This window comes from Lissotriton vulgaris, chromosome 3_1 (genome assembly GCF_964263255.1).
Source record: "Lissotriton vulgaris chromosome 3_1, aLisVul1.2, whole genome shotgun sequence".
Lineage (NCBI taxonomy): Eukaryota > Metazoa > Chordata > Amphibia > Caudata > Salamandridae > Lissotriton > Lissotriton vulgaris.
In genome coordinates, this window is record NC_141689.1 from 491,826,722 (window position 1) to 491,854,140 (window position 27,419).

At 46.6% G+C, this 27,419-nt stretch overlaps 1 protein-coding gene across 3 annotated transcripts in view; it reads left to right on the forward strand.

Annotated features, from left to right (window-relative positions):
* MTX3 (metaxin 3) overlaps nt 1-27,419 on the forward strand; it is a 212,767-nt gene that overhangs the window by 111,589 nt on the left and 73,759 nt on the right. For all 3 annotated transcript variants that reach the window (XM_086960729.1, XM_086960730.1, XM_086960731.1), the window contains exon 4: nt 22,914-23,006. In XM_086960729.1, the coding sequence (XP_086816855.1) occupies nt 22,914-23,006 (93 nt within the window). The remainder of the gene's footprint in view (nt 1-22,913; nt 23,007-27,419) is intronic.

Here is a 27,419-nt window from a genome sequence, read left to right on the forward strand (position 1 = left end):
CAGTGTAAAGGAAACCTATTATTCCCTATAGGTCGTCTACCATGTCTTTTCTGTCAAACATATTAAAAAATAAATTTCAGGGCTCTGAACCAAAGGCTTTCTACACATCTAGGCATGGGAATGTGTACATTATACTAGAATTTCATCACGGCCGACTCCTATTATTGTAAACTGCCTTATGTTTTTGCAGTGTGAATCTTCTAGACCTGAAAGCACTTCAGAGATAACCTCTGTCAGAGGACTGACAGTCCTGTTAGATAGCAAGATGGCTTAGTGAGCTTGAGCTAAACACTTGCTGCTGCAATCGGTGTAGGGAATGCAGCTCATAAAGCATATTACCCTCTTAATATCAGAATTCCCACACATTCTGAACGCCGCAACAATTTAGCATACAAAATTATCTCATTTATTGTCGAGTTTAATAAATTAGAAATTAATTTGTAAATGTATGTAGTGCAGCTTATCACCCAAAAGGGTATCCAGGCACTGTCCATGGGCATGAGAGATTAGGTGATTAGCCCAGAATCCTTGGATGTTGAGCCGACGCCGAGACTCGAACCCGGATCCCCAAATCCAGAGTCAGCAGCTCCGGTCTCTGCGCCAAATCCTAGCAACCCACCTGTCAGGAGCAGCTCTAGGCGCATGGAGGCCCTGGGCAGGGAGCGTAGGTTGGGGACCCAGGAAGAGGGGGTCAGGGCAGAGTGCGGAGGCCAGTGACGAGGGGGGGGTCAGGGTGTTTGGAAATGGAACAGAGCCGGAGGCTGCCAAACCCCTGCAAGGGGCCGCAGCGCAAATATGTAACCATCCTCAGAGGATTATTATATTAAGGATATATATTGTCGTGGTGGGCCCTGGACTTTGGTGGCCCTGTGCAGGTGCACAGCTTGCACATGCCTAAGGCCGCCCCTGCACCTGTGTTCGGAGTCTCCCAGTAATTACATTATGTCCCCTTTTTTCTTCTTACTGGCTTGGTCAGGGACGGCTTTAGGGAGTGGGACCGGGCCGCCACACTGTGCGCTGATCTCAGAAGGGGGCGCTGTGTTTAGCAATAACCTATGATTGAAGAGATGATGGGCATTTTTGCACATTAGCGATGAGAGAATCCGAGGAGGCGGTCACTGGGTGTGGGGGTGCCAAAAATGATTGTCGCACCAGGCGCCACGAGCGCTGAAGCCGGTCCTGGGCTTCGTTCTTTGTGTGCCTAGTGGCTGACCTGGAGCTGCGTTGCGATTGTCTAGGTCTGATACCTCCTCTTTTCCAAATCTTAGTTTTACTCCTTCTGTATCTGCTCTTTCTCTTGGTAAGTTCACATGCCACCTCTTTGTATTTCTGCTAGAGCCTGCTATAATATTGTTTCACTGTCACAAAAAGAGTATGTTTTAGATTTCCATTTAGGGGCCGATAATCTTTGTTTTTTTAGCAACTTTGTAAGTTTATAGTGCAAAAGAGAGTCAGAGGAGTCATGGCAACTATAGAACGCAGGAAATGTGCCACAAATCTATTAAATATACAAACATTTGTCAAAGTGAGCATTGTCGTCTAATACAATAAACTTTCTTCTGTTGTGGAGAATAACCAACCCCCACTCCAAATTCACGTTTCATGATTGATTCAGTCGACATACAGAACACCCTCTGATCCCAAACTCTCCCTTTTGACATATGTTGTAAAGCGAGGCCTCAGCTTTTCATACCTGTTCATTCTGTGGTTGCCCAAAGCAGAGAGTCCTCTCACAGCATGTACTTTGGTCCACCACCGTGATACTGCTGGAAGAGTGTGTGACTTCTACAGGTGGGGCCAACAGTAAGTGTTTAAAAAGTTTCCTGCTGTTGTGGACAAAGGGTACATGCTGTTGTCTATTAGAAGAATTGTAAGTGCATGTAATGGGACTTTGACGTTAGTGACAGTTTTAATCTGAAGTAATACTGCCCCCAGACCTCCCGAATGTGGCTGCACGACTATTTATTTATTTTGAAGGTTTTATATAGCACGAACATGACCCTTGCGGGTATCAGAGCGGTTTACAAGTGAGGTAGTTAAACAAAAGAGACAATGTACAAAAGAAACATAGTATTTCTAAATAATGTCTTATGTTCCAGCTGGTTGTTCTAAGAGTCCGATTCAATGTTCAACTGAATTTCGACATGAGAAGAGATTCGATTTCTTTTTGAAGTGGGCAGTTGAGGGGTCAAGTCAGGTTTCTAGGGGGAGTGCATTCCAAATCCTTGGAGCAACATGTCTATATAGGACCCCTCTGCCCGCAGCCTGTCCAGCACATCCCCGAGCATCCAGGAGTCACATCTAGCCTTGCAAGGGGGAAATACCACCTGGTGACGACTTTGTAGGCGTTCCCTTTATGTTGGGAGCAAATTGATGATTTTCCTGCACTTGACCATATTTTAACCCATTCCTCTTCTGATATGTCTCCCCCCAGGTCTTTATCATAGGTGGTTAGATAGTATTTCTTAGTGAGACATACATTGTTAATCTGTGTGTAACCTAAAGCGCTACGACCGGTGCAGCCGCACCTAGCGATGACCTCTTTCCATGTTTAGAAATAACTTGGGTTTAAAAAGCACCTTCTGTAGAGTTCCTAGAGTGTCCTGCCGTTTTCAGGCAACAATAAAGATGTCACGATAACTCTGCGACAGTGAGCTATTAGCTGTATCCAACAGCAGAATCGTACAGGTTAAAACTGTATGTTTTTCCCCCCAGTTGTTCATTATCTAAAGTGGTGCATTTTAAATCCTGAGTTTATGCTTCTCCAGACCAAACACTCTTAAAATATACTTCCTACTAGTATCGGTGACATGTGACTCTTACACTTTATAATCCTCATTGTCGTATTTATTATTTTCTACAGAATGATTTACTTCCATATGATTCATTATCCCTGTATAATGTGTGTGTGTGATGTAAAATGGTCCGACACCCTATACTGGTATGAGTAGCACTATAAAACAAATGAAATGCATGTTAGAGAGGGCCTATGGAGAGATGAGGGCACTGGTGAAGCCTAGTAGTGAGGGAATTTGTGGAGGAGGTTTGAGGTGGTGGTACAACACAGATTGTCGCACAAGGCGACACCAGTAATAAAGCCGACCCTGGTCATAACACCAAATTGGCAAGGAGAAGTAAGAGAGGCCAAAATATTTAGAGGTGAGTCACAAGTATGAAAGTAAATATTTTAACTTCAACGTGTATAACTATTGGCCTTTATGAACTGCAATAGGGGGGTCTTTAGCAGGCTTTAATATCAATTCTGTCACAGTTTTGGTGGACAAAAATAGTTCGATAACTGGCCCACCAATATTTCTTAATAAGCATTGAAAAAGGATAATGAAAACCTTTTGGGTTCTGGAGCCCTGTTTCTTGAAAGGTTCTTAATTGCCATTCAGTTTTATCAATTGACATAGGCTTTTTAAGGAGTGTGAAATTAAGAGAATCCAAGCAGGGTATAAAGAAGTCAGCTAGGTCTATATCTTGTGATTTGTCATCCAAAATATGGGCCTGTTAGCAGGGGCGGCTCCTCCACAATAGAGCAGGAGCAACTCCCCCTCCTGCCCCCGCCAGCACCCACCAAATCATCAAAAATAAAGCAATAATAAACCCGGTTTAAATCCGTTTTATAAACGTTTTATTTTCCTTTGCCAAGTCTTGGGGGCGGTGCCACAGTGTCTCAGGCACTGAGGGGCGTGGTATATGCACTCCCTTCACTGCAAATGACGGTTTGGCCGGCTGTTTCTGGCCGGCCAAACCATCATGCGCAGTGAAAGTTCTCTCCAACCCAGCAACGCTCCTGAGTTGGAGATGATGTGTCATGTATGATGTACATTCTTTATAAAATGACGATGTTTTTAATAAGTGATTATTAAATTGGAAATATATTCAACATACTTCTCTTTCTGTTGCGTTATATATATTGACATTTATTGTGTCTTTTTAAAATTATTCAATTGCCTAGGTGTTATTTTTCTCATACATACATGAATCGTGACACACTGCACACTGTGGCACAAGTGATGAGACCAAATACATCCTAGGTAATCTCACCACAAAAGTGTTACAAATTTCTTTAAAAAACACACATCCACTCTCTTCCACTGTAATCTGAAAAAGGGGACTACGCTGATACTAGTATCATGAATTGTGCATTCGTATGTGCCCAAAAAGATCATGCCCTCATGCTTACAAACTCATTGTTGTATTACGCTGTAAAGTCATGCGGACCCATCCCGATATTTGTTATGTTATTAGCTGCAGTGTGCACTCATACATACCCATGTACATTTTTTACTGTTGTCCCACTCGCATGTATTTTTTACTGTTACACATTTGTTTGTTTAGAGTTATTCGGGCCTGAAATAGATAAATGTGAGAGTACTACTGCCAACTGACCAGGTAAAAATGAATTCTCGTGTGTGTTCTATGCACATTAAAAACATGTGAAATCTCTTTTGCCTGGGTATCCTGTCCTTCAAGCAAAGAGTGAATTTAAAATGTCTCTTGTTAGAGAGATTGTAATGCTCAGAGTAGGAAGCTGGCTTTTCATGTGGTAGTGCCAATGTAAGGGTACACCATGCAACAAGCACTGGCGTTGCCAATAGGTCGTGCATTAGGAAAGTGTGAGCTATTGGTATTGTAAATGACAAATATTGTTTTAATATGTGTTGGCATTGAAAATATATAAATTAATAGCATTGGTATTTACAAAGCCAATAGCTCACACTTTCCTAATGCGAGTCCTATTGGCTATGGGAATGCTTGTTGTTAGCCAGCAAGGACAGTGCTGTTGTGGTGCTGAGTGGTGGTGTATTAGAGTGATGTGGTGGAGTCCCAGAGTGATGTGGTGGTGTCCCAGAGTGATGTGGTGGAGTCCCTGAGTGGTGTGGTGGTGTGCCCGAGTGATGTGGTGGTGTCCGTGAGTGATGTGGTGGTGTTCCCGAGTGATGTGGTGGTGTCTTTGAGTGATGTGGCGGTGTCCCTGAGTGATGTGGCGGTGTCCCAGAGTGATGTGGTGATGTCCCTGAGTGATGTAGTGGTGTCCCTGAGTGATGTGGTGGTGTCCCAGAGTGATGTGGTGATGTCCCTGAGTGATGTGGTGGTGTCCCTGAGTGATGTGGTGGTGTCCCTGAATGATGTGGTGGTGTCCCTGATTGATTTTGTGGTGTACATCAGTGGTGTGGTGGTGTCCCTAAGGGCGAGACCTATTGGCTATGCCAATGCTTGTTTTAGGACGTGTGCCCTATCAGCACATTCCTTTTAGAACTGCAGTCTGCCGGTGCCGGTCACCGGCAGGAGCCAGCCCACTGCTTGTATTTATGCTCTTCGACTGATGCCTACCACGCACATGGCCTTGCACATAGTATACACCATCACGATCCACTAACAAAACACATTAAAACTTGAGCATCAGAGCTCTGATCAATAGGAAATCCCATAACCTTGCGGACAGGGTAGATTCTGAAAGCCATAAGAGACCATACACGTGGCAGGAAGGCGCTATGCCGATGTTGGTACAGTGATAATAGTAAACGGGTGGAAATTACTACATGTACTTTATATTCTTATTAATATTGTTATCAAGTCTGTTCGGAAAGCTAAAGTACACAGCATTTAAATGAGCCGCCGATTATGAATGCGTTACTGTTGTATTTGATCATCACTTGCTCTCCATGATTATATACTGAGCCAGATGTGGAGCCCTTGGACAGGTTCTTCATAGCACGACAGAAGTATTTACAACACTATCCGTCATTCTCATTGTAATCTTGCATTTTCGTGCTTTGAATTCATCATAGTTGGCTTTGCAGTAAACAGGAATAATCTCTCTGGCAACTCCGCCCATCCAAGAAATCTGTGCGATTCTAAACCAGTCACCCTGACCACACCTTTCATCCTTCCAAGGCAGACAATCGTGTGAATGGCCAAATCACTTATTCTCCGGTGCCTAACAAAATGAATGAGTCTGCGTGGGACGCAACTCAGCGCTCAGATAGCCTTTAGGTCGAGTTTGCGCTATATTTACATGTTAACTTAAAAATATCTTGGCAAACTGTGTTTAAACGTTTAAAATACCATAGGATATGCGTGTTTGCCTAAGGAATAATAGAGTGTACAGAGGGGATCCGTAGAAAGAGACTGCACAGAAGGAAGAGACTGCACCTAAGGCATAATAGAGTGTACAGAGGGGATCCGTAGATAGAGAATGCACAGAAGGAAGAGACTGCACCTAAGGCATAATAGAGTGTACAGAGGGGATCCGTAGATAGAGAATGCACAGAAGGAAGAGACTGCACCAAAGGCATGGCAGAGGGGATCAGTATAAAGAGACTGCACATAAGGAAGAGACTGCATCGAAGGCATAATAGTGTACAGAGGGGATCAGTAGGAAGAGACTGCACCGAAGGCATGGTGGAGGGTACAGAGAGGATCAGTACGAAGAGACTGCACACAAGGAAGAGACTGCAGCGAAGGCATGGTAGGGGTACAGAGCGGATCAGTACGAAGAGACTGCACACAAGGAAGCGACTGCACCGAAGGCATGGCCGAGGATATAGAAGGGATCAGTAGGAAGAGATTGCACAAGGAAGAGATTAAATGCTGGACTCCCTCGTACCTCGAAAAACATATTAATATCGTCTTGTGGAATGAAAGCTACTGCTGATGGGCCGCGCTCCAGGGCCCTCGGGCCAAGCTCGTGCCTTATAAATCTGCCAACGTAAACAAACGAAAATAATCACATACCGGCCTTGTAATTAGGAAGTGGTCTGGCTGCCGTGCGAGGGAGGGGTGTGTAACACGAGCCCGTGCTTAGGGCAGGCTCGAGCTGGCAAGAGACACCAAGAACAAGTCGGGTTGGGGCGGGAGAGTGAGAGAGTGGGAGGGAAGAGCTGGAAAAGCCGAGAGAGGGGAGGTGCTGGTGTGGGAGGGGGGAGGTGCTGGTACGAAGAGACTGCACACAAGGAAGAGACTGCACCGAAGGCATGGCAGAGGATATAGAAGGGATCAGTAGGAAGAGACTGCACAAGGAAGAGATTAAACGCTGGACTCCCTCGTACCTCGAAAAACATATTAATATCGTCTTGTGCAATGAAAGCTACTGCTGATGGGCCGCGCTCCAGGGCCCTCGGGCCAAGCTCGTGCTTTATAAATCTGCCAACGTAAACAAATGAAAATAATCACATACCGGCCTTGTAATTAGGAATTGGTCTGGCTGCCGTGTGAGGGAGGGGTGTGTAACACGAGCCCGTGCTTAGGGCAGGCTCGAGCTGGCAAGAGACGCCAAGAACAAGTCGGGTTGGGGCGGGAGAGTGAGAGAGTGAGAGGGAAGAGCTGGAAAAGCCGAGAGAGAGGGGAGGTGCTGGTGTGGGAGGGGGGAGGTGCTGGTACGAAGAGACTGCACACAAGGAAGAGACTGCACCGAAGGCATGGCAGAGGATATAGAAGGGATCAGTAGGAAGAGACTGCACAAGGAAGAGATTAAACGCTGGAATCCCTCGTACCTCGAAAAACATATTAATATCGTCTTGTGCAATGAAAGCTACTGCTGATGGGCCGCGCTCCAGGGCCCTCGGGCCAAGCTCGTGCTTTATAAATCTGCCAACGTAAACAAACTAAAATAATCACATACCGGCCTTGTAATTAGGAATTGGTCTGGCTGCCGTGCGAGGGAGGGGTGTGTAACACGAGCCCGTGCTTAGGGCAGGCTCGAGCTGGCAAGAGACACCAAGAACAAGTCGGGTTGGGGCGGGAGAGTGAGAGAGTGGGAGGGAAGAGCTGGAAAAGCCGAGAGAGAGGGGAGGTGCTGGTTTGGGAGGGGGGAGGTGCTGGTGTGGGAGGGGGAGGCTGTGATTGCGTGGAAAGAGAGGGGAGGTGCTGGTGTGGGAGGGGGGAGGTGCTGGTGTGGGAGGGGGAGGCTGTGATTGCGTGGAGAGAGAGGGGAGGTGCTGGTGTGGGAGGGGGGAGGTGCTGGTGTGGGAGGAGTGCTGCTAGGGGAGGAGAAGCCTGATGCCGGATGAGGGCGGGAGAGGCTGGGCTTGCATGCGATGCGCGTGCATGTTCACGTGAACTTCATGAAAACCGCGGGGCTGAAAGCCCTTTGGTTTGAAGATGTTTTCGCCACATGAATTCTCGCTCCGCTCGATGCGCTTGCGCACATTGATAGGTCGCGAGACCTAAAAAGTACAGTTAATAGTCTCAAGTGCCCTATTTGTGGTAGTGTGGTCATGCAGCTTAGACTTATCAGAGGGTAGTGTTAAACATACTTTGTACGCACAGAGTCAATAAATGAGACACACGCACAAGAAGAAACTCAAGACCAATTAAAAAAAATAACAGTTAAGTACTTTAAGTGTTATAGATTTTTATAGGTAAAATAGTAGAAAATCACAGTTGTCAGGTTTGAGACATGAGTCTCGAACACGCTCGAACGCGGTAATGCTATCCTATAGGAGGAAAAGACATATATTGCATAGCTATACTTGCAAACTGTTGTAGAAGGTATCCTTTAGGGATCAAGGTGCTTAGGGCCCAGGGTCCAAGAAACCACCATATGTTCAGATTGCACTGCCCTGGGGTGTCATGCTGCAGAGGTGCTGGTCGTGTTGGTAGCCTTGAGTGCTACGTGGCAAAGTTGAAAGTGACCAGTCAAAACAACAGAGTCTGCAAGGGGGGACATGGGGGACAAGTCAGGCAAAACTTAACATGGGGCTTGGCTCATGGGAACTCCTAGGCCAAGGGGACACAGGGAGACGTTGTGTACTCGGGCTGTAGGGCTCGGGTGCAGATGTGCTGGCTGGCTTGCCACTTAGCTTTGGAGGCTCTCACAGTTCTTGTGGTGCCTGCAAAGGAGTGAAAAGAAGCACATCAGGATCACTCCTGGTGTGGAGCTCATCTGTACTGAATTGCCTCGACGTGCAGGTGCGTTTTTGCGGCGGTGTTGTTCGGATTTAACTCAAACAAGCGTTGGTGGGCGCAAGTGCCCTGGTAGTGAGGGTATTGGTGCAGGGGGTCTCCTGGTGGGCCTGGCATCTCAAACCTCAGCAGAGAGACAGTGCTGACCTCCTAAAGCCTCCGTGACCTCCTCCTCTTGCGCTGCTCCTTCAGTCGGCCTGATGCTTAACAACATGAGTTACCAGGTAGATGCTTTTGGTGCCTGCAGATGCAGGGGGAGACTCCTCCACCCCAAGGGAGATGCTGCCGGGTTGTTGAAGTTGCTGGATCGTCCTCCACAGCTTTGGGAGGATGCACACTTTCTGGACAAGTCGGGTCGTGCAATTGTCGAGGTTCCAGCAGCAAGGAAGGGTTTGGCTCTAAGTGATGGTAAATTCCTCTGTTCTCACGATGATTGCTCTTCTTTGTCCTTTTTTCGGTTCCCAGTAGATTTATCTGAGTTCCTGGTGTCAGAGAGCCACCTAAATACTGAATTATGGAGTGTTAATGGGAGTGTAAAGTAGTAGTCAATGGGCTACCTACCCCTGAGGTGACTACACCCTCTATATGGCCACTTCCCACAGAGAGTGGGAATAAACCTGACCCAGAGTCTTCAAGTGTCCACTTCAAATGGCCCACCTTAGGGGTGTGCCTAACCTGATAGTGCAACATGCCTACTGACTAGCTAATTTTCCCACCTGCTCTGGTGCCAAATGCGCCCCAAAGGAGGGGGTGGTATTCTCCAGGTCTGTAGGAAGCCCGGGTTGGCATATCAAAGGTGGCTGAGGCTTTGTAGCCTCTTGCCTTGATATTTTAAATCAATCAATAAATCAGGGATTTGTGAAGCACCCCACTCACCCGTGAGGGTCTAAAGGCGCTGTGGAGTGTGGGGGGTCGTGCAGCTCCGATTCATCTGAAGAGCCAGGTCTTCAGGCTCTTCCTGAAGGTGTGCAGAGTGGGTGAACGTCTGAAGTTGAGCGGGAGTTCTTTCCAGATCTTTACTGCGATGTAGGAGTAGGCTCTTCCACCCGTTCACGCTCTGCGTATGCGCAGGGTTTAGATGAGGTAGGGGGAGCGGAGGTTTTTCTTGGGTGTGTGGAAGGAGAATCTTTCGTTGAGGTATTGGGGTCCGGTGTTGTGGAGGGATTTGTAGGTGTGGATGAGTAGCTTGAAGTTTACTCTCTTCTCGACGGGGAGCTTATGGGGGTCTCGTAGGTGCTGGGTGATGTGTTCATGTCGTGGGATGCCGAGGACGAGCCTGGAGGAGGTGTTCTGGATGGTCTGGAGTTTCCGGAGCAGGGATTTGTTGATTCTGGCATAAAGGGAGTTTCTGTAGTCCAGTCTGCTAGTTATGACTGTGTGGGTGAAGGTCTTTCTGGATTTGGGGAGGATCCACTTGAAGGTCTTGCGAAGGATGCGCACGGTGTTGTAGCACGAGGAGGAGACGGTGTTGATCTTGCGGGTCATGGTGAGGGAGGCGTCGAGTATTATGCCGAGGTTCCGGGCGAGGTCCGTGGTAGTAGGGGGGCTGGCGAGGGCAGAGGGCTACCAGGTGTTGTCCCATGCTGAGGGGCTGGGTCCAAGGACAAGGACTTCATTTGAGCTTCAGACAGCTGTTGCTCATGCGATGTCTTTCATTCCTTCCTGGAAGCTGAGTCTGGTGATGTCGGGTTGCCTCATGAGGGAGAGGATGAGCTGGGTGTCGTCGGCGTAGGATATAATGCTGTCTGACGATGGCGGCGAGGGGGGCCTTGTAGATGTTGAAGAGCTTGGGACTGAGCAACGATCCTTGGGGTACTCCACATTTGATCTCTGTGGGTTCGGAGCAAAGGGGGGGGGGGAGTCTGATTCTTTGGGATTGGCCGGTGTGGAAAGAGCAGATCCAGTCGAGGGCAGTTCCCTGTATGCCGGCGCCGTGGAGTCTGACGGTGCGAGTTCAGTGGGAGACGGTGTCAAAAGCTGCAGAGAGGTCAAATAAGATGAGGGCCGCCGTGTGGCCCTGGTCGAGGAGAGTGCGGATATTGTCTATGGTGGCACGGAGGGCGGTCTTGGTGGTGTAGTTGCTGCAAAATCAGGATTGGGAAGAGTCTAGGATGAAGTTGGATTTGATGACGTTCGTGAGCTGGCTGTTGACGATCTTTTTGGTGACTTTAGCCACGAAGGGGAGGAAAGAGATGCATCTGTAGTTTTTGTGGTCCATAGGGCTTCTTGAGGAGGGGCTTGACTTCTGTGCATTTCCAGTTGTCGGGGAATGTGCCTGCTTCGAAGGTGGCATTGATTGTGCATCGTAGCTCGTGTGCTGTGGTGGTGGCAGCTCTGTGGAAGATGTGCGGCGGGCAGGGGTCCGTGCGGGCTCCGGAGTGAATGCTCTTCATGGTTGCGGCCGTGTCTTTGGTGATGACTAGGGCCATGTGGAGATGGTAGGCTGGCTGGCGTTGGGCATGGTTTCAGCATCAGGTGTTCGTTGAAATTGTCAGAGAGGGCCTTCATCTTGAGATGGAAGTAGGAACCGAGTTTCTCGTAGAGGTCCTGGGAAGGTGTGATGTCCGAGGCTTCGCTTGGAGGTTTGGTAAATTCCTGAAAGATGCTGAAGAGTTCCTTCAAGTTGCTGGAGTCGACGAGGATTTTGTCCTGGTTGAAGGTCTTCTTGGTGGATCTGATGCGTTGGTGATATTCTGTCATGGCGTTCTTGAAGGTGGTCCTAGCTTCCTGGGTTTTGGTATTTTCTCCACACTCTCTCGAGATGTCTGCAGGTGCATCTGGATTCTCGGAGGTTGGTGGTGAACCAGGTGGCTTTCATGGGGCTCTATCTGTTGGAGTTACGGAGGGGGGTGTGCTTGTCTGCGCAGTTGGTGATCCATCTGTGAAGTTTGTTGGCTGCAGAGTGAATGTTAGTCATGGTGGGAGGGGGGATCGTGGTTGAGGGTGGAGTTGAGGTCCTCCTCGGTGACCTTGCTCCTATTCCTTTCGTGGAGGGCATGGTGTAGGTTTGTGAGTGGTGGTCTTTTCAAAGGAGAATTGCACGCAGTGGTGGTCCATTTCCGAGGGTCTGTGTGGTGTGGCTGAAGTGGATGATATTCCCTCCTGCGAAGATGGGGTTGAGGGTGTGTCCTGTAGATAGGGGTGGTGGTGAGCTGTTTCAGTCCAATGTTGGCGAGTTTGTCCAGGAGGCTGGTGGAGTTGGGGTCGCTGAGGTTGTCGAGGTGGAAGTTCAGGTCTCCGAGCTGTATGTAGTCCAAGGAGACAATGGCGTGGGGCGCGATGAGGTCAGTCACTAGCCAACCTGTTGGTAGGATGTGTAAAAACCTGGTGCAAGTGCAGGCATGGTTCCTGACCACTGAGAATATTGGCTGTCCTGAGCAGGTGGTCAGAAACTCGTCTGTGGTGACAGGCTGGAAGAGTCCAGCCAGCCAGCATGCTAAATGACTGGTAGGTTTCAGAGGGCTCTAAGGTGCCCTCTGGGTGCTCTTAATAATAAATAGCCCACTGGCATCAGTGTGGATTTATTAAGACAAGGCGTTTGATACCAAACACCATTATTTTTTAGTGAAGCCATAATGTAGCTATGTAACTCGAAATTAACAGACATATGCTTAAGATGGCTTCCTGATGACTTGCAATGCTGTGACAATGGAACCAGACATCACAGGGGCATACCCGCTCACACATATCTGTCCTCACATAAATATAATGTACCCTGCCATAGGGCTCTAAGGTCTGCTGTAGGGATGACTTATATGTAGTATATGTTGTGTGCATGGGCATGGCACACAGAGAGTGTGCCATGTTGTGTTTTCAAAATGGTTTACACCATTTCATACAGCCTACAATAGCAGGCGGTATGCAATTTGTGTGTGAGTCCCTTAGGGTGGCATAACACATGCTGCAGCCCATAGGGAACTCTTTAGTACCCATACCGTGGGTACCAGATGTCCCCTTTTACTAGGGACTTACAGGGATGCTGAAATTCTTGCCAACTGGGTTACAATTAGACATTTACTTGTTTTAAGGGAAAGAGCACTGGCACTGAGAGCCTTGTTAGCAGAGATCCAGTGCAATTTCAGTCGAAAAGCATCAATACTGGGGCAAAAAATGGGGGTGGCCGCGTCAAACCTACATCGAGGTAGGTCGTCTTTATCCACAGACCTGTCCTCTATAGGGTGAAGAATCATTGAGGATTCAACCAGGACTCAGATCATGTTTGAGTACAACCTCCTCATGATCTCTTTGAGGCCATATACAGAGAACAAGGTCATACTAGTTGGACCCAGTGTGCAACTGATTGCCTCCCAACTTCTGTTTCAAACTTACAACTAGGTTTCTAAATCAAAAGGGACTCCCTTCTTGATCAAAATTGGTACTTCCTTGGTCTTATTAGCTCCAGAGAAATTATACTTCAGGAAGAACCAGTATTAATGTCATTGATAGGAATCTGAGACCAGTAAGTGTGTTTCTTGAAGTAACACCATAGCCCCTTCTTTCAGCTTCAGCACCCTCAACAACACTTTTCTTTTTATGGGGGAATTCAGGCCCTGCATGTTTAAAGTTATTATCTTAAAATGCTTTGTGTGTTGCCTAAGTGGATCATCCACTTTGTAAATATAAAAGAACCTACTTCTTTCAATATTGCTTTGTAGTAATCTTTTACAATTAAGGAAGAAAGGCACCCTCTTATCTCCATCCGATGAAGTTTCTATACCATGCATATATTGTCTTTATATCTCCTCTACACATCAACATGTGCTAACTGTTGGAAATGGCCCTTTTTGCAGGGTTATCCCTATACCTTTTGCTTCTTCCTCCTTTTTTTCCCTGACCTGCTGGTTTTAGGACTCTGGGCACTTTGCCACTTCGAGTCCGTGCTAAAGTGCATATGCTCTCTATATAATTTGTATTATGGATTGGTGTTTCCATGATTGGCATATTTGATTTACTGGTAAGCCCCTAGTAAAGTGCACAGATTGTGCCAGGGCTTGTTAATCAAATGCTGCAAGTGGGCCTGCAGCACTGATTGTGCCACCCACATAAGTAGACCTGCAAAGGTAACTCAGACCTGACACTGCTGGTTCTGCGTACAGTTTGAAACTGCTGTGTCGACTTTGCAAGTGCACCCTCTTGCTGGGCCCTAACCTTCCCTTTTCTTACATGTGAGTCACCCCTAAGGTAGGCCCAAGATACCCCTGTGGGCAGGGTGCAGTGTATGTGAAAGGTAGGACATGCCCTCGTGTGTGTGGCTTGTCCTGAAAGTGAAATACTGCCAATTTTGTTTTTTAGGGCTCGCCTAGCTCGCGTAAGCGATGCTTTGCGAGGTATTTAGTGGGGCTTCTGAAAGTGCTCCCAAAGGCTGCATGCGGATCGTGTACAGTGCATGTGCGCCTGGCACGCGCACCATTTGTTAGCCTGCGTGATCACTTTCGCGGCCGCTTTGATGTTCTCAGTGAGCCGCGCGGCCACTGAGAACATCAAAGCGGCCACGAAAGTGATCACAAATAAGTTTCTCTCTTGACGCACAAACGTATTTCACGCTAATACTATATTGAGCTAAATAACAGCTTTGCATTTCGCGTTATTACACTTAGTTTTGCACAGATGAGATTTCTTGTAAAATTACACGCACACAAATTATGAAAAGTTCCCACACTCCTACCCTACCAATCTTCTGGGCTCCTCGGACTGCACCAACAGTTTGCTTCAGTCTGTGACGGTCTTGCGTGCGCAGCGGTTACAGCTCACTTGTTTCTTTTTCATCTAAGGCATGCTGGCTGGTATCCAGCACCAACTGGGCCAGATGAAACAGCGTTTTCCCGAAGCTGGGACTCGCTTAAGCATTTCCCATCTTTTCACGCTGATCGGGCAAGCTTGTCGCCTTTTTGTTGGAAGGAGTTATTTTTGTCGGGAATATTAGAAAAAGCTTTGCGCTTGAACTGCTCCGTCTGCTTCTCAACATGCTTGTCGGGGCCTGTGGATCCCGGTTCACCCCGCTCGTGGCGCGGGACCTGTTCAGCGACACCCAGCGGTACATTGGGAGAATTGCTCCCTATTCCCGCCACGGACGGCAAACATACGGTGAGTGCGCTTGATCTCTTTGGAGATTCTTCTGGTTTCTCTTTGGAATCTCTAAACCATATATTTAGGCGACTCATTTTGAGGTCCGAGTTTTGGCAGTTTAGCTGACAATCATTGCTATTGCAAACAATATACACATAGTGGGCTTTTATTGACTAGCTTCTTTACCTTACGGGCTAGACTCTAACCGCTCGTTCGGCTGTTTAGTGACCCTGTCCACTGACTTGCAGCCTGTTTCACAACTGGCTGGTGTCCTCCAAGCCAGCAGATGGTAAATTAAGGTCACCAGGGACCCTCTTTCATGCACCCTTCAATCACTTTTTTATGTGCAGATTTTTACTCTCTCTCTCTCTCTCTCTCTGTCTCTCTGTCTCTCTCTCTCTTTCTCTCTTTCTCTCTTTCTCTCTTTCTCTCTCTCTCTCTCTCTCTCTCTCTCTCTCTCTCTCTCTCTCTCTCTCTCTCCCCCCTCCCGCCTCCCCCCTTTGGGAGCTTATAAGTGTTTAGCCTCGCAACAGTTGATGTGGTTGCACCAAGGATATTGTGCTACATAACTAAATACTTGGCAGGTCCCAAAAGCGAGACCTGTTGGCTATGCCAATGCTTGTTCACTATTGTAAGGCTATCTGCCCCATAGGATAGAATGGGAGTTTATTTATACCATCTTATGATTATAACTTTCCATTGGGACAAGATAGGAAAATAAAGTTTAGTATGCCTCAGCTCAGAATGTTAAAATGCATCTTTTAGAGAGGGTGATTTTTACATTCTGTGTTTGAAAATACTACTTTTAGAAAGTTGGTATTTTCTTGCTTAACCATCTAGTGTGCCTCTGCTAGGATGAGTATTGACTGTATGGCTTTGGAGTAACAGGGGCTGAGGATGTGCAGTGGCTCCAGAGAGTCTGATGAGTCAGGGCTGGGCTGAATAGACCTGGGCTGCATTTAGAGTAGGGGGAGGAGATTTCCTTTCACCTGAATGGGTCTGGTCTGCCTTCCACAATTCTGTCTCTACCTCCTGCCAGGAAGCTGGGCCAGAGAACACAGAACTGGTTTGGACTAAGCACAGACACACTCTGTCTGAGAGAACAAAGACTTTTGTAGTATAAATACTAGGGCCCAGACCACAGAAATTTAGAACTCGCTGGAATAAAGGAACCTGCCAAGAAGAAGAGCTGGAAGAGCTGCCAGCAGGAGTTCTGCCCCTTTGCTGTGTTGTTGCTTTGTTGCGTTGACCTGCAGTTGCTGCTTCTGCCTTGGGCAGTGAAGGGACTGGACTGAACTTTTTTTACTTGTGCTGAGTATCTCCAAGGGCTTGAATCAGAGCTTGCCTCCAGTTCTGAAATTTCAGGGACTGCAAAGACTTCACTAACCTCTGGGTACCACTTCGAGGATAGCTGTTTCAGTTGCCACAGAGAAAGGAAACACAATCGACCCCGTCGCTGTCTCTATGTCCTGACGGCACTGCAGAAGGCATCGTCTACATCTTGCACCGCATCCCTGGTCCCACCTACGACCGACGCCACCGAGCCGCTGCTTGCATGTGACCTATGGGCACTGCACGCCGCACCTCCTCACTTCACTTCCCCATCCTGGTCTCACCGATATCGTCGCTGCTGCTGACTTCGACACCCGTGACCGCATTGTGGCTGGGGGCACTGCTCTTAAGTTTCATGTTGCACCGCCTCGTCCCACACAGCAGTCTGGGCCGATCGACGCCAGTTCCCCCTAATTTGCCCTGTTGCTTGCACTGCAACCTGCTAGCACTGCATCGAGCATCGCCTCGCCCTGCACTGTAAGCCTTGGTATCACCGACCCTGTCTGGGCAATAGTCACCGAGCCGCTGCTTGCAGTGCATGATTAGGGCACTGCACCCTGCACTGCTTCCATTTTGCTACGCAACCGCGATGGTTGCCCCGACCGGCTCGCACCAATTTGCCCGCCGCAACGAAAAAGGTAGTTTCGGAGTCTGTCCACACTTTTGCTGACCCATACCGACGCAGTTGGCTTGAACTGTTAGACTCTGCTGTTTTCAGCATCGCAGTAGCACCGAACGGAGCTACCGAATCGTGCGAGCTGTGTTTTTCACGTATTCTTGCAATGTATAGATTTTTAAGTAATATATTGTGGATTTTTATCGTTCTGGTCTTGTTTTGCGTATATAAAATATTGGATATTTTTCTAAACTGGTGTGGTGTCCTTTTTTTAGTGCTTTCACTGTATTACTGGTGATTATGTGCAAATGCTTTACACACTGCCTCTAGAATAAGCCTGACTGCTCGTGCCAAGCTACCAAGGGTGTGAGCAGCGGTTATTTTAGGAGTGTAGCTCCCTTACCCTGACTAAGAAGAAGGGTCCCTCTCGGACAAACGTGCAAACCCTTGCCAACTAGAAACTCCCATTTCTACCACTTTGTAAATATAATAGTACCTACTTCTTTCATTATTGCTTTGTAATAAACTTTTACAATTAAGGAAGAAAAGCACCCTCTTGGTCATCCCATGAAGTTTCTATAGGCGCTGGCTTACCATGCATATATGGTCTTTATATCTCCTCTACACATCAACATGTGCTAACATTGATAACTCAAACAAGTATTTAAATCAAAAACTGCTTCTTGTATCATAAACTGGGTCGTTTGTATATGTTCGGCTAAAAAACCCTGGACCTTTACCCTTAAGCCTGAGCTCGAATATTATCTTATAATATGGTCAATATAAACATCAAAATCCCATAGAGAACTTTTTCTTTTTTCTTTGTGTCTTAGCATCATAAAGTTTATTATAAAAGATTAATTTCTATTTTTTGGAAGTAGATTATATGGCAACATCTGTTATGGAAAAAATATGAAAAGGATATGTTCGAGTATTATTGTCTCTCTTTGGATGTGTTTAGTTACCTTCTGAAGAGACTTTGTGAGGATTTTGTTCTTTCCGTCTCTTTTGGTGCCTAGCCGCTCAACTTTTTTTTTTTAATAGTTGCCATCTTCATTCTTGTCTTAAGGCACACCTCTGGGGTTCTCCTGGCTTCTTTCTTGATGGCTTTGAGTTATGTTGGTTACAGTAGCCCTTTCTATATGTTGTTTGTTATTAAAGGAGAGGGACAAGTGGAAGGAGAAACACCAAGAGTAGGGGATTTTCTTGTGTTTCAGAAACATTGTGACCTCTCTAATATCCCTTCTTTTGACCAGCGTTGGAGATTAAATCTCTTTGAATAGTTATGGTCTCCTCTGATCTGGATGTCACCTATCCTGTGTACTGCCGCTAGTACTTCCTCCTTCAATTTGAAGGAATGAATTCTCGTCAGATCATCTTGTGCCAATTTTTGACGAGTCTGGAATGTGGATAACACACCATGTCATGTGTGCGATTAAAAATGACCTTGTGTTCTTTTGGAGACTGGAGTATGTGACAAATTATGACATGGACGTGGTCTTCCATTTCTTCATTAGTAACAGACTGGTTTATTCTTCAGATTTTAATATTTATGCAACTGGAATGGTTATCACCATCGTCCATCTTATCAGTTAAATCTTTGTAGTGTAGTTCCAGGGTGTGCATTCTAGCTGATAGTATATCTTAGTCGTTTGGCTATTGACCACCTAGTCTATTCTGGTTTCAGCCTTTTGTAGCCAGTGAAGAAGATTTGCAAGAGGTTTTTGCCTAGCTCTGAGGCAGAGCTCTCATGTCCTTCGTGAATTCCTGTCATAAAAGTTGTATGTCACCCATTGTAGAGGGTGCCTACTGGTCTTCTAGCCCCAACAACTCACATATAGTGGCCTGTGTTGAGCCTGCAGTGGTGGTGCTGCCTTTTGAGACACTGGGCTGTGTTTTTTACTGCTGCATGTTTAACTCCTTCGTTTACTATGGTTAGGTAAGTGGTTTTACTCTACTTTGGAAGGGAGTGTCAGCGGTTGCTTCATTGAGTTGTCGCACAAAAATGAAAAATTATATTACATCTCTCAGTTCAGGACAGATACGGCTCCCCAGTTATGGCTTTCATCCCTCAGGGTAGCCAGAGACCAATTGCTGCGGCAGTGCCAATGTTGCAGTCTTTGGAACCTGTTGACTATCCGAGTGCTATGGTTTTGTGGTACTGGTGCCGACCAGGCTGCACTCCCCACTACTTGTATGCTCAGGCTTTACCTTTGCGGAATCCTGCAGGGTGAAGTGACAGTCCGTTCCTCAATCTTGCTCCTCTACAACGCATGCTGGATGTGCTGCTTCGCTTAGCAGCCTTTCTGATTCTACCTACCTCCCACATCTGGCTCTTTGATGGTGGCGTGGGAGGGAATGGGGTGGGGTGCTGTGGCAGGGGACAGGTTGCTTTTGGAGGGTGCAGGTTGTTTTTGGAGGGGGCAGTTTTTTTTGTAGGGGGCAGGTTTTTTTTGTAGGGGGCAGGGTGCCTTTAGAGAGGGACTTCTTGTCCTGGGTTTATCGGTGCAGGTCAAGAAATAAGGCTAGACATCACTCACTGCTCACTCCTGGTCGCTTGCAGGATTTTTGCCCATATTCATAATTTCCAAGCATTGCTTTTTATACGGTTCTCAATCGATGCAGGGGTCCAGAGCTCCGCGCTCAACGGGGTCTTTTTGAATGCCTGCTCAGGCCACGCCTCTTATGGTTCTCTCTTTTAAGGGGAAGCCGGACAGCTTGAATATCACTCTACGACGGTTGCTGCCAGGTCTTTGTCTTCTATCGACCATGCTGTCTCACTTGGTCCCTTCTTGAAAGTTCACTTCCAGGAAGATGTCCTTGAACAGCTCAATAATTCTTCATTTGGTCATGTCGTCTCCTCCGTTCCCTCTTTAAGAATTCTAATCTGTATGTTTTTCTTCCTGATCTATTTTGAAGATCTTAACATTTTGTCAGCAGCCATTTTGTCAGATGACAGATGGTGGTGGTTAATAATTGTTTGTGTCTTCTGCCGCATGTAGTTGGTTCTCCCCTTTCTCTATTTTTGTCCATGACTTGCAGGCAGAGGCGCAACTAGAGCCAACTTTCGGTGCGGGGGCTAATACAAATTTCGGGGGGTGGGGGAGGGGGGGGGGGGCTGCTGCTTCTTCCAGAAATAGGCAGAGTGGAAATGCAGGGGGTCTAAGAAGGAGTGAAAAACAACAAAGCCTCTTTAACAAGTACATGCTCTTTTAAAGACCTGTGAAGTACTCGGTGCAGCTGCAATAAGACGGAATCCAGCCCACAGCAGCTCAAAAGCGGTCTGTGTGTGTGTCCGGGAAGCTGTCTCATCCCAGGCTGACACGCACAACGGGGGAGGGGTCTGAAGCCCTTTGAACCCTATGGGCATTGCACACCTGCTTGCAGGTCTGTTTTGATGTCAGTTTTGTTTTTGCCGATTTAATTCGGACCTCAGTCTCCCTACACCATCTGAGAAAGACTTCTCCTAGTCTGCCTCGTTTCAGATAAACATTCTTTAAGGTCCCCTTTGGCGAGCTTGTGTGCTGTTTTGGATGCCATTATAGGAGTTTCACACTGCATGATTGTGTCACTGGGAGTGCGTTTATGAAAGGGAATCTCTGTCAGGGCTTTTGCGTTTTGCTTTTTCCTGGGACATAGGTCCTTAGTCGATGGCCAGCACAATACTGGGGTTAACTGCTTGCTGCACCCTTATTATTTGTTATGTCTTCTGTGATGGCAAACTATTCGGACTGTGGTCCTCACGCACCCAATTTATGATTGCAGTTATGAGCAACCTTTTCCTTGCTCCCTTATCACGGTGATTCATGCAAAAAAGGTTGATTTCCTCAATTGGTTCCCAGTACAAAATCAACCACTCTTTTTAGGTCAACGCCTACCAGACTGCGCAGCTGTCTGGTTGCAAAAAACCTTCTTGTGGGCATTCTGAAAGCTTCCCTGGGAAGGCATTCCATCCATTTGTGGTTTCTGGCATTGAATTTGCCGGCTTGATTTGTGTTGCAGCCCATCTTGTCTTCGTCTCTCCGGAGGAGCAAAGCTTGTTCCCTTTTCCTTCTTGTATTGTTCCACGAGTCCTCGTTTGATGTAAACAGGCCTTTCAATGTTAGTCTTATTTTGTCACATTTACTGTGCCTTCAAAAGAAACAGAAGTCAGATGTCATACTCTGTCTTCCGCTAGAGCTTGGTGGGTACTTTTCTTTCTCGGACTTCAAAGTGAGAGGATTTATTTGACAATCTTGCCTGTACTGGGAAAGAAACGTTTTTTTTTATCTAGCACACAACAAAATTTAAATGTCTGCAAAATGAACTGTGCAAATATTTCAAAATATATCAGAATTAGGAAAGCACAAATTAAGCACATTTTTTTTGTAAATCGGAAGTGTGGTGTAAACAAATATTTTAATACGATTTAAAAAAATCAGTCCACTAGGTAATGCCATTTGCACACATTATCATTTGTGTCCTGTACAGTTTTATCAGTAAAACTGAATGTGCGAATGTAGTGGTCATTTCAATTGAAAATGTGTTTTCTTGAATTGCACTGCGCTACCACACTATGCTTGTACCACACTATGCCGCTTCACTCCACGCCGCTCCACTCTATGCCCCTCACCCCACTCTACGACTCAGCTTTCCACTCCCCTCTTCGACACTCCAGGACACTCTACAACACAACAAATTACTCTACTCTATGCCTCTCCAGTCTGACATTCTATTTTACTCGCCTCTACTCCACTCTGTGCCACTATGTGGCACTCTACTTTATGCCACTCTACTCCACCCTATGCCACTCCACTGTACACCACTTAACGTTAAGCCACTGTGCGCAACTCTACACCACTCCACACTATGACTCCACTCTGACTCTACTACAGTCTATGCTACTCTACGCAGTGCCACTCTGACACTCTATTCTACAACACTTTATTCCACTCTATGCTACTCCACTCTACTCTGCTCCACTCCACTCCTCTACACACCACGACATTCCAGTCTGACTCTGTTCTCCACTCTCTGCCACTCTGCTTTCTGCCACTCTGCTTTCTGCCACTCTGCTTTCTGCCACTCTGCTTTCTGCCACTCTGCTTTCTTCGACCCTGCTCTCTGCCACCCTGCTCTCTGCCACCCTGCTCTCTGCCACCCTGCTCTCTGCCACCCTGCTCTCTGCCACTCTGCTCTCTGCAAATCTGCTCTCTGCCACTCCACTCTCTGCCACTCCACGCCACTCTGCTTCACTCTTCACCACTCCACTCTGTGGCACTCCACTCTGTGGCACTCCACTCTATGCCACTCTCCTCTATGCCACTAATGTTTAGCCATGCTGAACAGCAGGCGTGCTGGTGTACAATATGGCTTAAGCACATTGGCAAAGCTAATAGCTCTTGCATAGACGAGACCTATATGGGCTTTGGCAATACTTGATTTATAATTACCAGCCTGGTTAGGTACTCTTAATGAGCCCCACCAGTGGTGTCTCTAGAAGGGGCCTGTGATCTTCGTCTGTCCTCGCCCTCTTCAAACCCCAACCTCCCCCACTCCCACCCCGTGCTACACCACCAGAGCTTTAGAATGTACCAGGAGGTGACACAGTAAAAAAGGAATACAGACACTGCATTTTGCCACACACATTAATTTGTCCAACCACCTATATCATTATAAAGTAGGAACAGTGGGTGCAGGACGCAAGCACAACCAGTCATCAGATTATGGTGGGGTGGTAAACCTAGCACACCGCCAGACCCTTCCCAAATCGTGCAGCATAATTTATGAAACAACACAAACGCTTTCCATAATTCAGCATTTCTTTTAAATAGACCTCATCAGAAGTGTCTGAGTAACTCAAGAAATGATGATCTTTAGTATGTTGGTCAGTCGTGAAACATCAATGAATGCAGATGATGAATACAAGACTTGAATGCAATGCTGTTTGGCAATAAGTGCGATCCATATTCTATTTTAATGAAATTATTTCTGGCTTTTGCAGAAGTACAATGCTGATTATGATCTGTCTGCTAAAGAGGGAGCAGACACATTGGCCTACATTGCGCTCCTCGAAGAGAAGCTTCTACCAGCCTTGGTAAGGACAGAAAGTCTCTAGGTTTTCGGGTATTTGTACAATAACCTCTCTTGTGTGCATGCGAAAGGGGATGTTGTATACGTAAGTCACATAAAAGAGGGCGGGTAGGAGACAAAGCTAGGCTGTTCGCACAAGCACCTTGAGAGGCTGACTATAACCAATAACTTATTCCAAACAAGCCCATCTTTACTTATGCTTGTACTTGTTGAATTGCAGTCAATTTACTAAATTGTAACAGCTGACACGTGGCCGCTCATTATCAACATGTGCCATTCAATATACTGTTGATAAAGCACCACTGTGACCAGCCTGAGTCCAATAGGACCTGCAGTGTCAATCAGAAGTTTGCCATCCGGCATTACCATACTGTCCATACTTCAGACGGATAAGACAGGGGAACTACACGGATCTCAACAATGATCAGAATCGCCTTAACTACTAGTGACACCTTTCACCATAGGCTTAGGGTTATGTTCATAATGTGACGTACTTAAAAATCGTTCTCATTGATAATGAAGTTGTTTTTATAAAGCGCAACAACACCCTAAGAAGAGTGTCATGGCGCTACCAGCCAGATCCAGTGATCCGTTTACTATGACTGCCTTGCCTTCAAACTTTGAGACGTAAGGTGATTGCCTTGAACCCTTAAATGAAGAAGGGAGGCAGAAGAGACGGATCTCCTGCCTTTATGTATCAAGCTTATTTGTTGAACAGTGAACAAGAAGCATTAGCAGACCATAAAGGCCACACAAAGACTAGAACCGAAATGTATCTGCTTACTTTTCTGAGCCCAGTGATTTATTTTTGGGAGGGGGTGAGGGGGAGGATTTTTTTCAAATGTAATTTTTTTTAACTAATGCAGATCTTTCAATATATGGGCAGCGGGCTCATTAAGCTTAACACCTGCCAACAATCTAGCGACCCAATGTTGTACTCTCTGCAAACCCTTAATTGGTGCCCCAGGTATAGGGCATTACAATGGTCCAAGCGCAAGGCATGTTTACAATATCAGGAAAGGAATATTATTAGTATCATAACTTTAAAATAGTTTTATTGGCGGTTCCCCAGACATTTCATCATACATTAAATCGCCACGTCCATGTCAGCAAATATTCCAAGTAAATGTCTCATTTGCAAATTTTGATAACTTATTTTATGTTAAGTAATCCAGTCTATTTATTATGCATTAGGGCAGGCTGATGACTCTTTGCAAGTACACAAAATATAAAATAGATCTACTCCAACAATGCGACAATGCCAAGAAAGTGCTTAAAGCTGTGTGTTAAGATAGAAGCGATCGTGGATAGAAACAAACATGTCAAATGTTACGTATAGCGGTAGGGAAAACAAAGAATACATGGGGGTGTCCGATAAAAAAAGATTTTTTCCATTCCAGATAATTTACTCTTTATCATGTTCAGGAGTGGTATAGGGTCATCAAAGGAATGGAAGGAATCTCATCTATGGTTCCCCTCCCAGTGCTCGATTACGTTTGGCAGTAGAGCGCTGCTGCCCAGTTGTTCTATGGTATGGTGCTCCCATTCAGTGAATGCAGGTAGTAGTTTGGAACCAACCCTTGCGTAGGTTTGCTTGTGTATTACCCAGCATTGCACTTTCTATGGGAGTATGAGTGACCTACACTTAGAAGGCAGGGAAGCACTGTACAGCGATGCAAGAGGATCATTAAAGAATTTAATGACAGTTTGGAACTCATCACAGATATTTGTCCTCTCCAGCATGACCTATTGCGCACCCATAACCCTCAGTGCTTTCTTTACTTTGTTATTCCTTTGCATGCCTTCTGGATTTCTGAAGCGAAGTCAAGATTAAAGGAAAGTTGATGATGTTGCGAAATATAAGGATCTTAATCATGATAAGCCTATGGCCAAAGCCCAGAGGAGACCGATGAGGGACGTCTACAATCAGATCTTCCTGTTCACCTGTATCTAGGAACAACTGATGGATCAAGTCTTCAATTAAACAGCCTATGCCTCCCTTCTCACCCTTCCAAAAGACCCATCTAATCTGGTGTACATGATGCTTAGTTTATTCTTTTAACAGTCCATAAGTCCCACAGTTTTGCCCAAGCTTGACTTTTTCTGCTGCATCATGGTCCATTCACTACACTCCGCATTCCAATTCCTAGGTTCTCTTTTTCACTTTGCGTAGTCCTTCACATGTAAGGTTGAGGCTGTTGTTCAGTTCGTCCATCTGGTGCTCAATGACTTAATCTCCTCAAGCATGTGCTATTTCATGTCACAGTAGATTTCCAGCAGAAGCAGCATTCATGTCAATCTAGCCATTTCTGGGGGGAGTTAACGGTGGCAAGTTGATTTTGAGGCTCTGGCAAGGCTGTCTACAATCTTGTGCCTTCTATGGACGGTTTTATCCTTTTTTTGCAGCATGTGCATACAACAATAATTAACTGCTGCATCAACTCCTTCACAGGGTCATCAGGATCATACATGAAGGGGAAGGGTGCCAGATGACAGGCCTCCTGCCTCCTTTCAGACCACCCACACCAGAGCACATGGAAGAGGTCCCAAGGTTCCAGTCACTAGAAGGCCTGCAGTGCAGCAGATAGTGTATAGTTAGGTCAGTAACAGTAAGTAGTGTATTAGAGAGCAGTGCAAAAACAACATTTGATGGACAGAATGCAGAAGAATGTCATACAATTCACCCCAGTAGAGAGATCTGGGCCTAAATCCATTGTTGTTTTGCTCACAATGCCATTCCAGGTTGAACCCAGTCATATGCAAATCAGTCTTGACCCTGTTCCCCAGGGGAACAGTCCTGCCCGAACTTCCAAGCCAGGTCCTCCCTGGACTGGAAACAAGCATCCTAGGACCGGTATCGGGCTTTCAACCCTCATCAGCCAGCATTTGTCACCCCGAGTGGGACGGGTATGCTCAGACCTGAGTCCCGTGCTCTCCATGCCACTGGAATCAAGCTGTCTTGGCTGATGAGGGCTGAAATCTCGAAACCGGTCCTAGGATGCTTGTTTCCAGTCCAGGGAGGACCTGGCTTGGCAGTTCGGGCTGGACTGTTCCCATGGGGCACAGGGTCAAGACTGATTTGCATACGGCTAGGTTCAAACTGGAATGGCATGGTGAGCAAAAAACAATGGATTTAGACCCAGGTCGCTGTACTGGGGTGAATGTATAACATTGTTCTGTATTCTGTCCATCAACTGTTGTTTTTGCATTTGTCACCCCAAGTGGGACGGGTATGCTCAGACGTGAGTCCCGTGCTCTCCATGCCACTGGAATCAAGCTATTCTGGCTGATGAGGGCTGAAAGCCCGAAACTGGTCCTAGGATGCTTGTTCCCAGTCCAGGGATGACCTGGCTTGGCAGTTCGGGAGGGCCTGTTCCCATGGGGCACAGGGTCAAGACTGATTTGCATACGGCTAGGTTCAAACTGTAATGGCATGGTGAGCAGAAAAACGATGGATTTAGGCCCAGATCGCTGTACTGGGGTGAATGTATGACATTGTTCTGCATTATGTCCATCAACTGTTGTTTTTGTATTGGAATGCAGTCCACAACCTCTCGTCAGGACATGAGAGCCTGACATAGGAGGGTAAATTCTATGTCAAATGTGTCTCATATAGCTCTTAAGTCAGTGCTACAAGTGACAGAGATCAAGGAGAGGAGGTAAAACAGGGTCAGAATGCAGTGGGCAGAGGCCAGAAAAGCATCAGCGGGTGACAAACCCAGTAAGTTATCCAGAACAGAGTTAGAATGTTTAAACAGACACCATGTATTACAAACAAGCTGAGAGTCACCAACAAACCTCCAGCCACATCACATCCATGTTAGAGAAGAGGTGAAAAATAACCTGGCACGCAGATAGCGAAGCTTTGATGCCTAGACAGAAAGTTGTGTCCTAGAGTTGTGAGGGAGGAAGCAAACGTACCAAAGTTGCCCAGAAAAAAGTGCCTCAAACGGACATGTACCCAGAAGAATAGGATGCAGGCCAGTCATCAATAGAAGGTGTTCTTTGAGGTGCAGCATCATAGCATGGGTACATACACCGTGCCAGCACTATGGCTGTCACCAGTTGCGATCACTGTGTGCCAATATCCAATCATAAAACATCTAGCATTGGTCTCTGTAGGAATGAGGGTGGCTAAGAACAACCGAACATTGCAGCTGCAAAGGATTGCTGAACTTCAGGCGTCATCGCCATGTATATTGTCTGTCCAGTTGCATGGGCCCAACCCCAAGTTAGGTACAGCTATTCCTAGAAGTCCTGCAGATGCCTGGCCCTCAACTCTTGGAACAGCAAAAGACAGCATGGAGAATGGGTTACTATGGAACTGTTGAGCTGCATCCCCACAGATAACCCTCTGAGCTCCAACAGGGTCCTTAAAACGGTGGTTTCATTCCCCTGGAGGCTTGCAGTCAAGAAG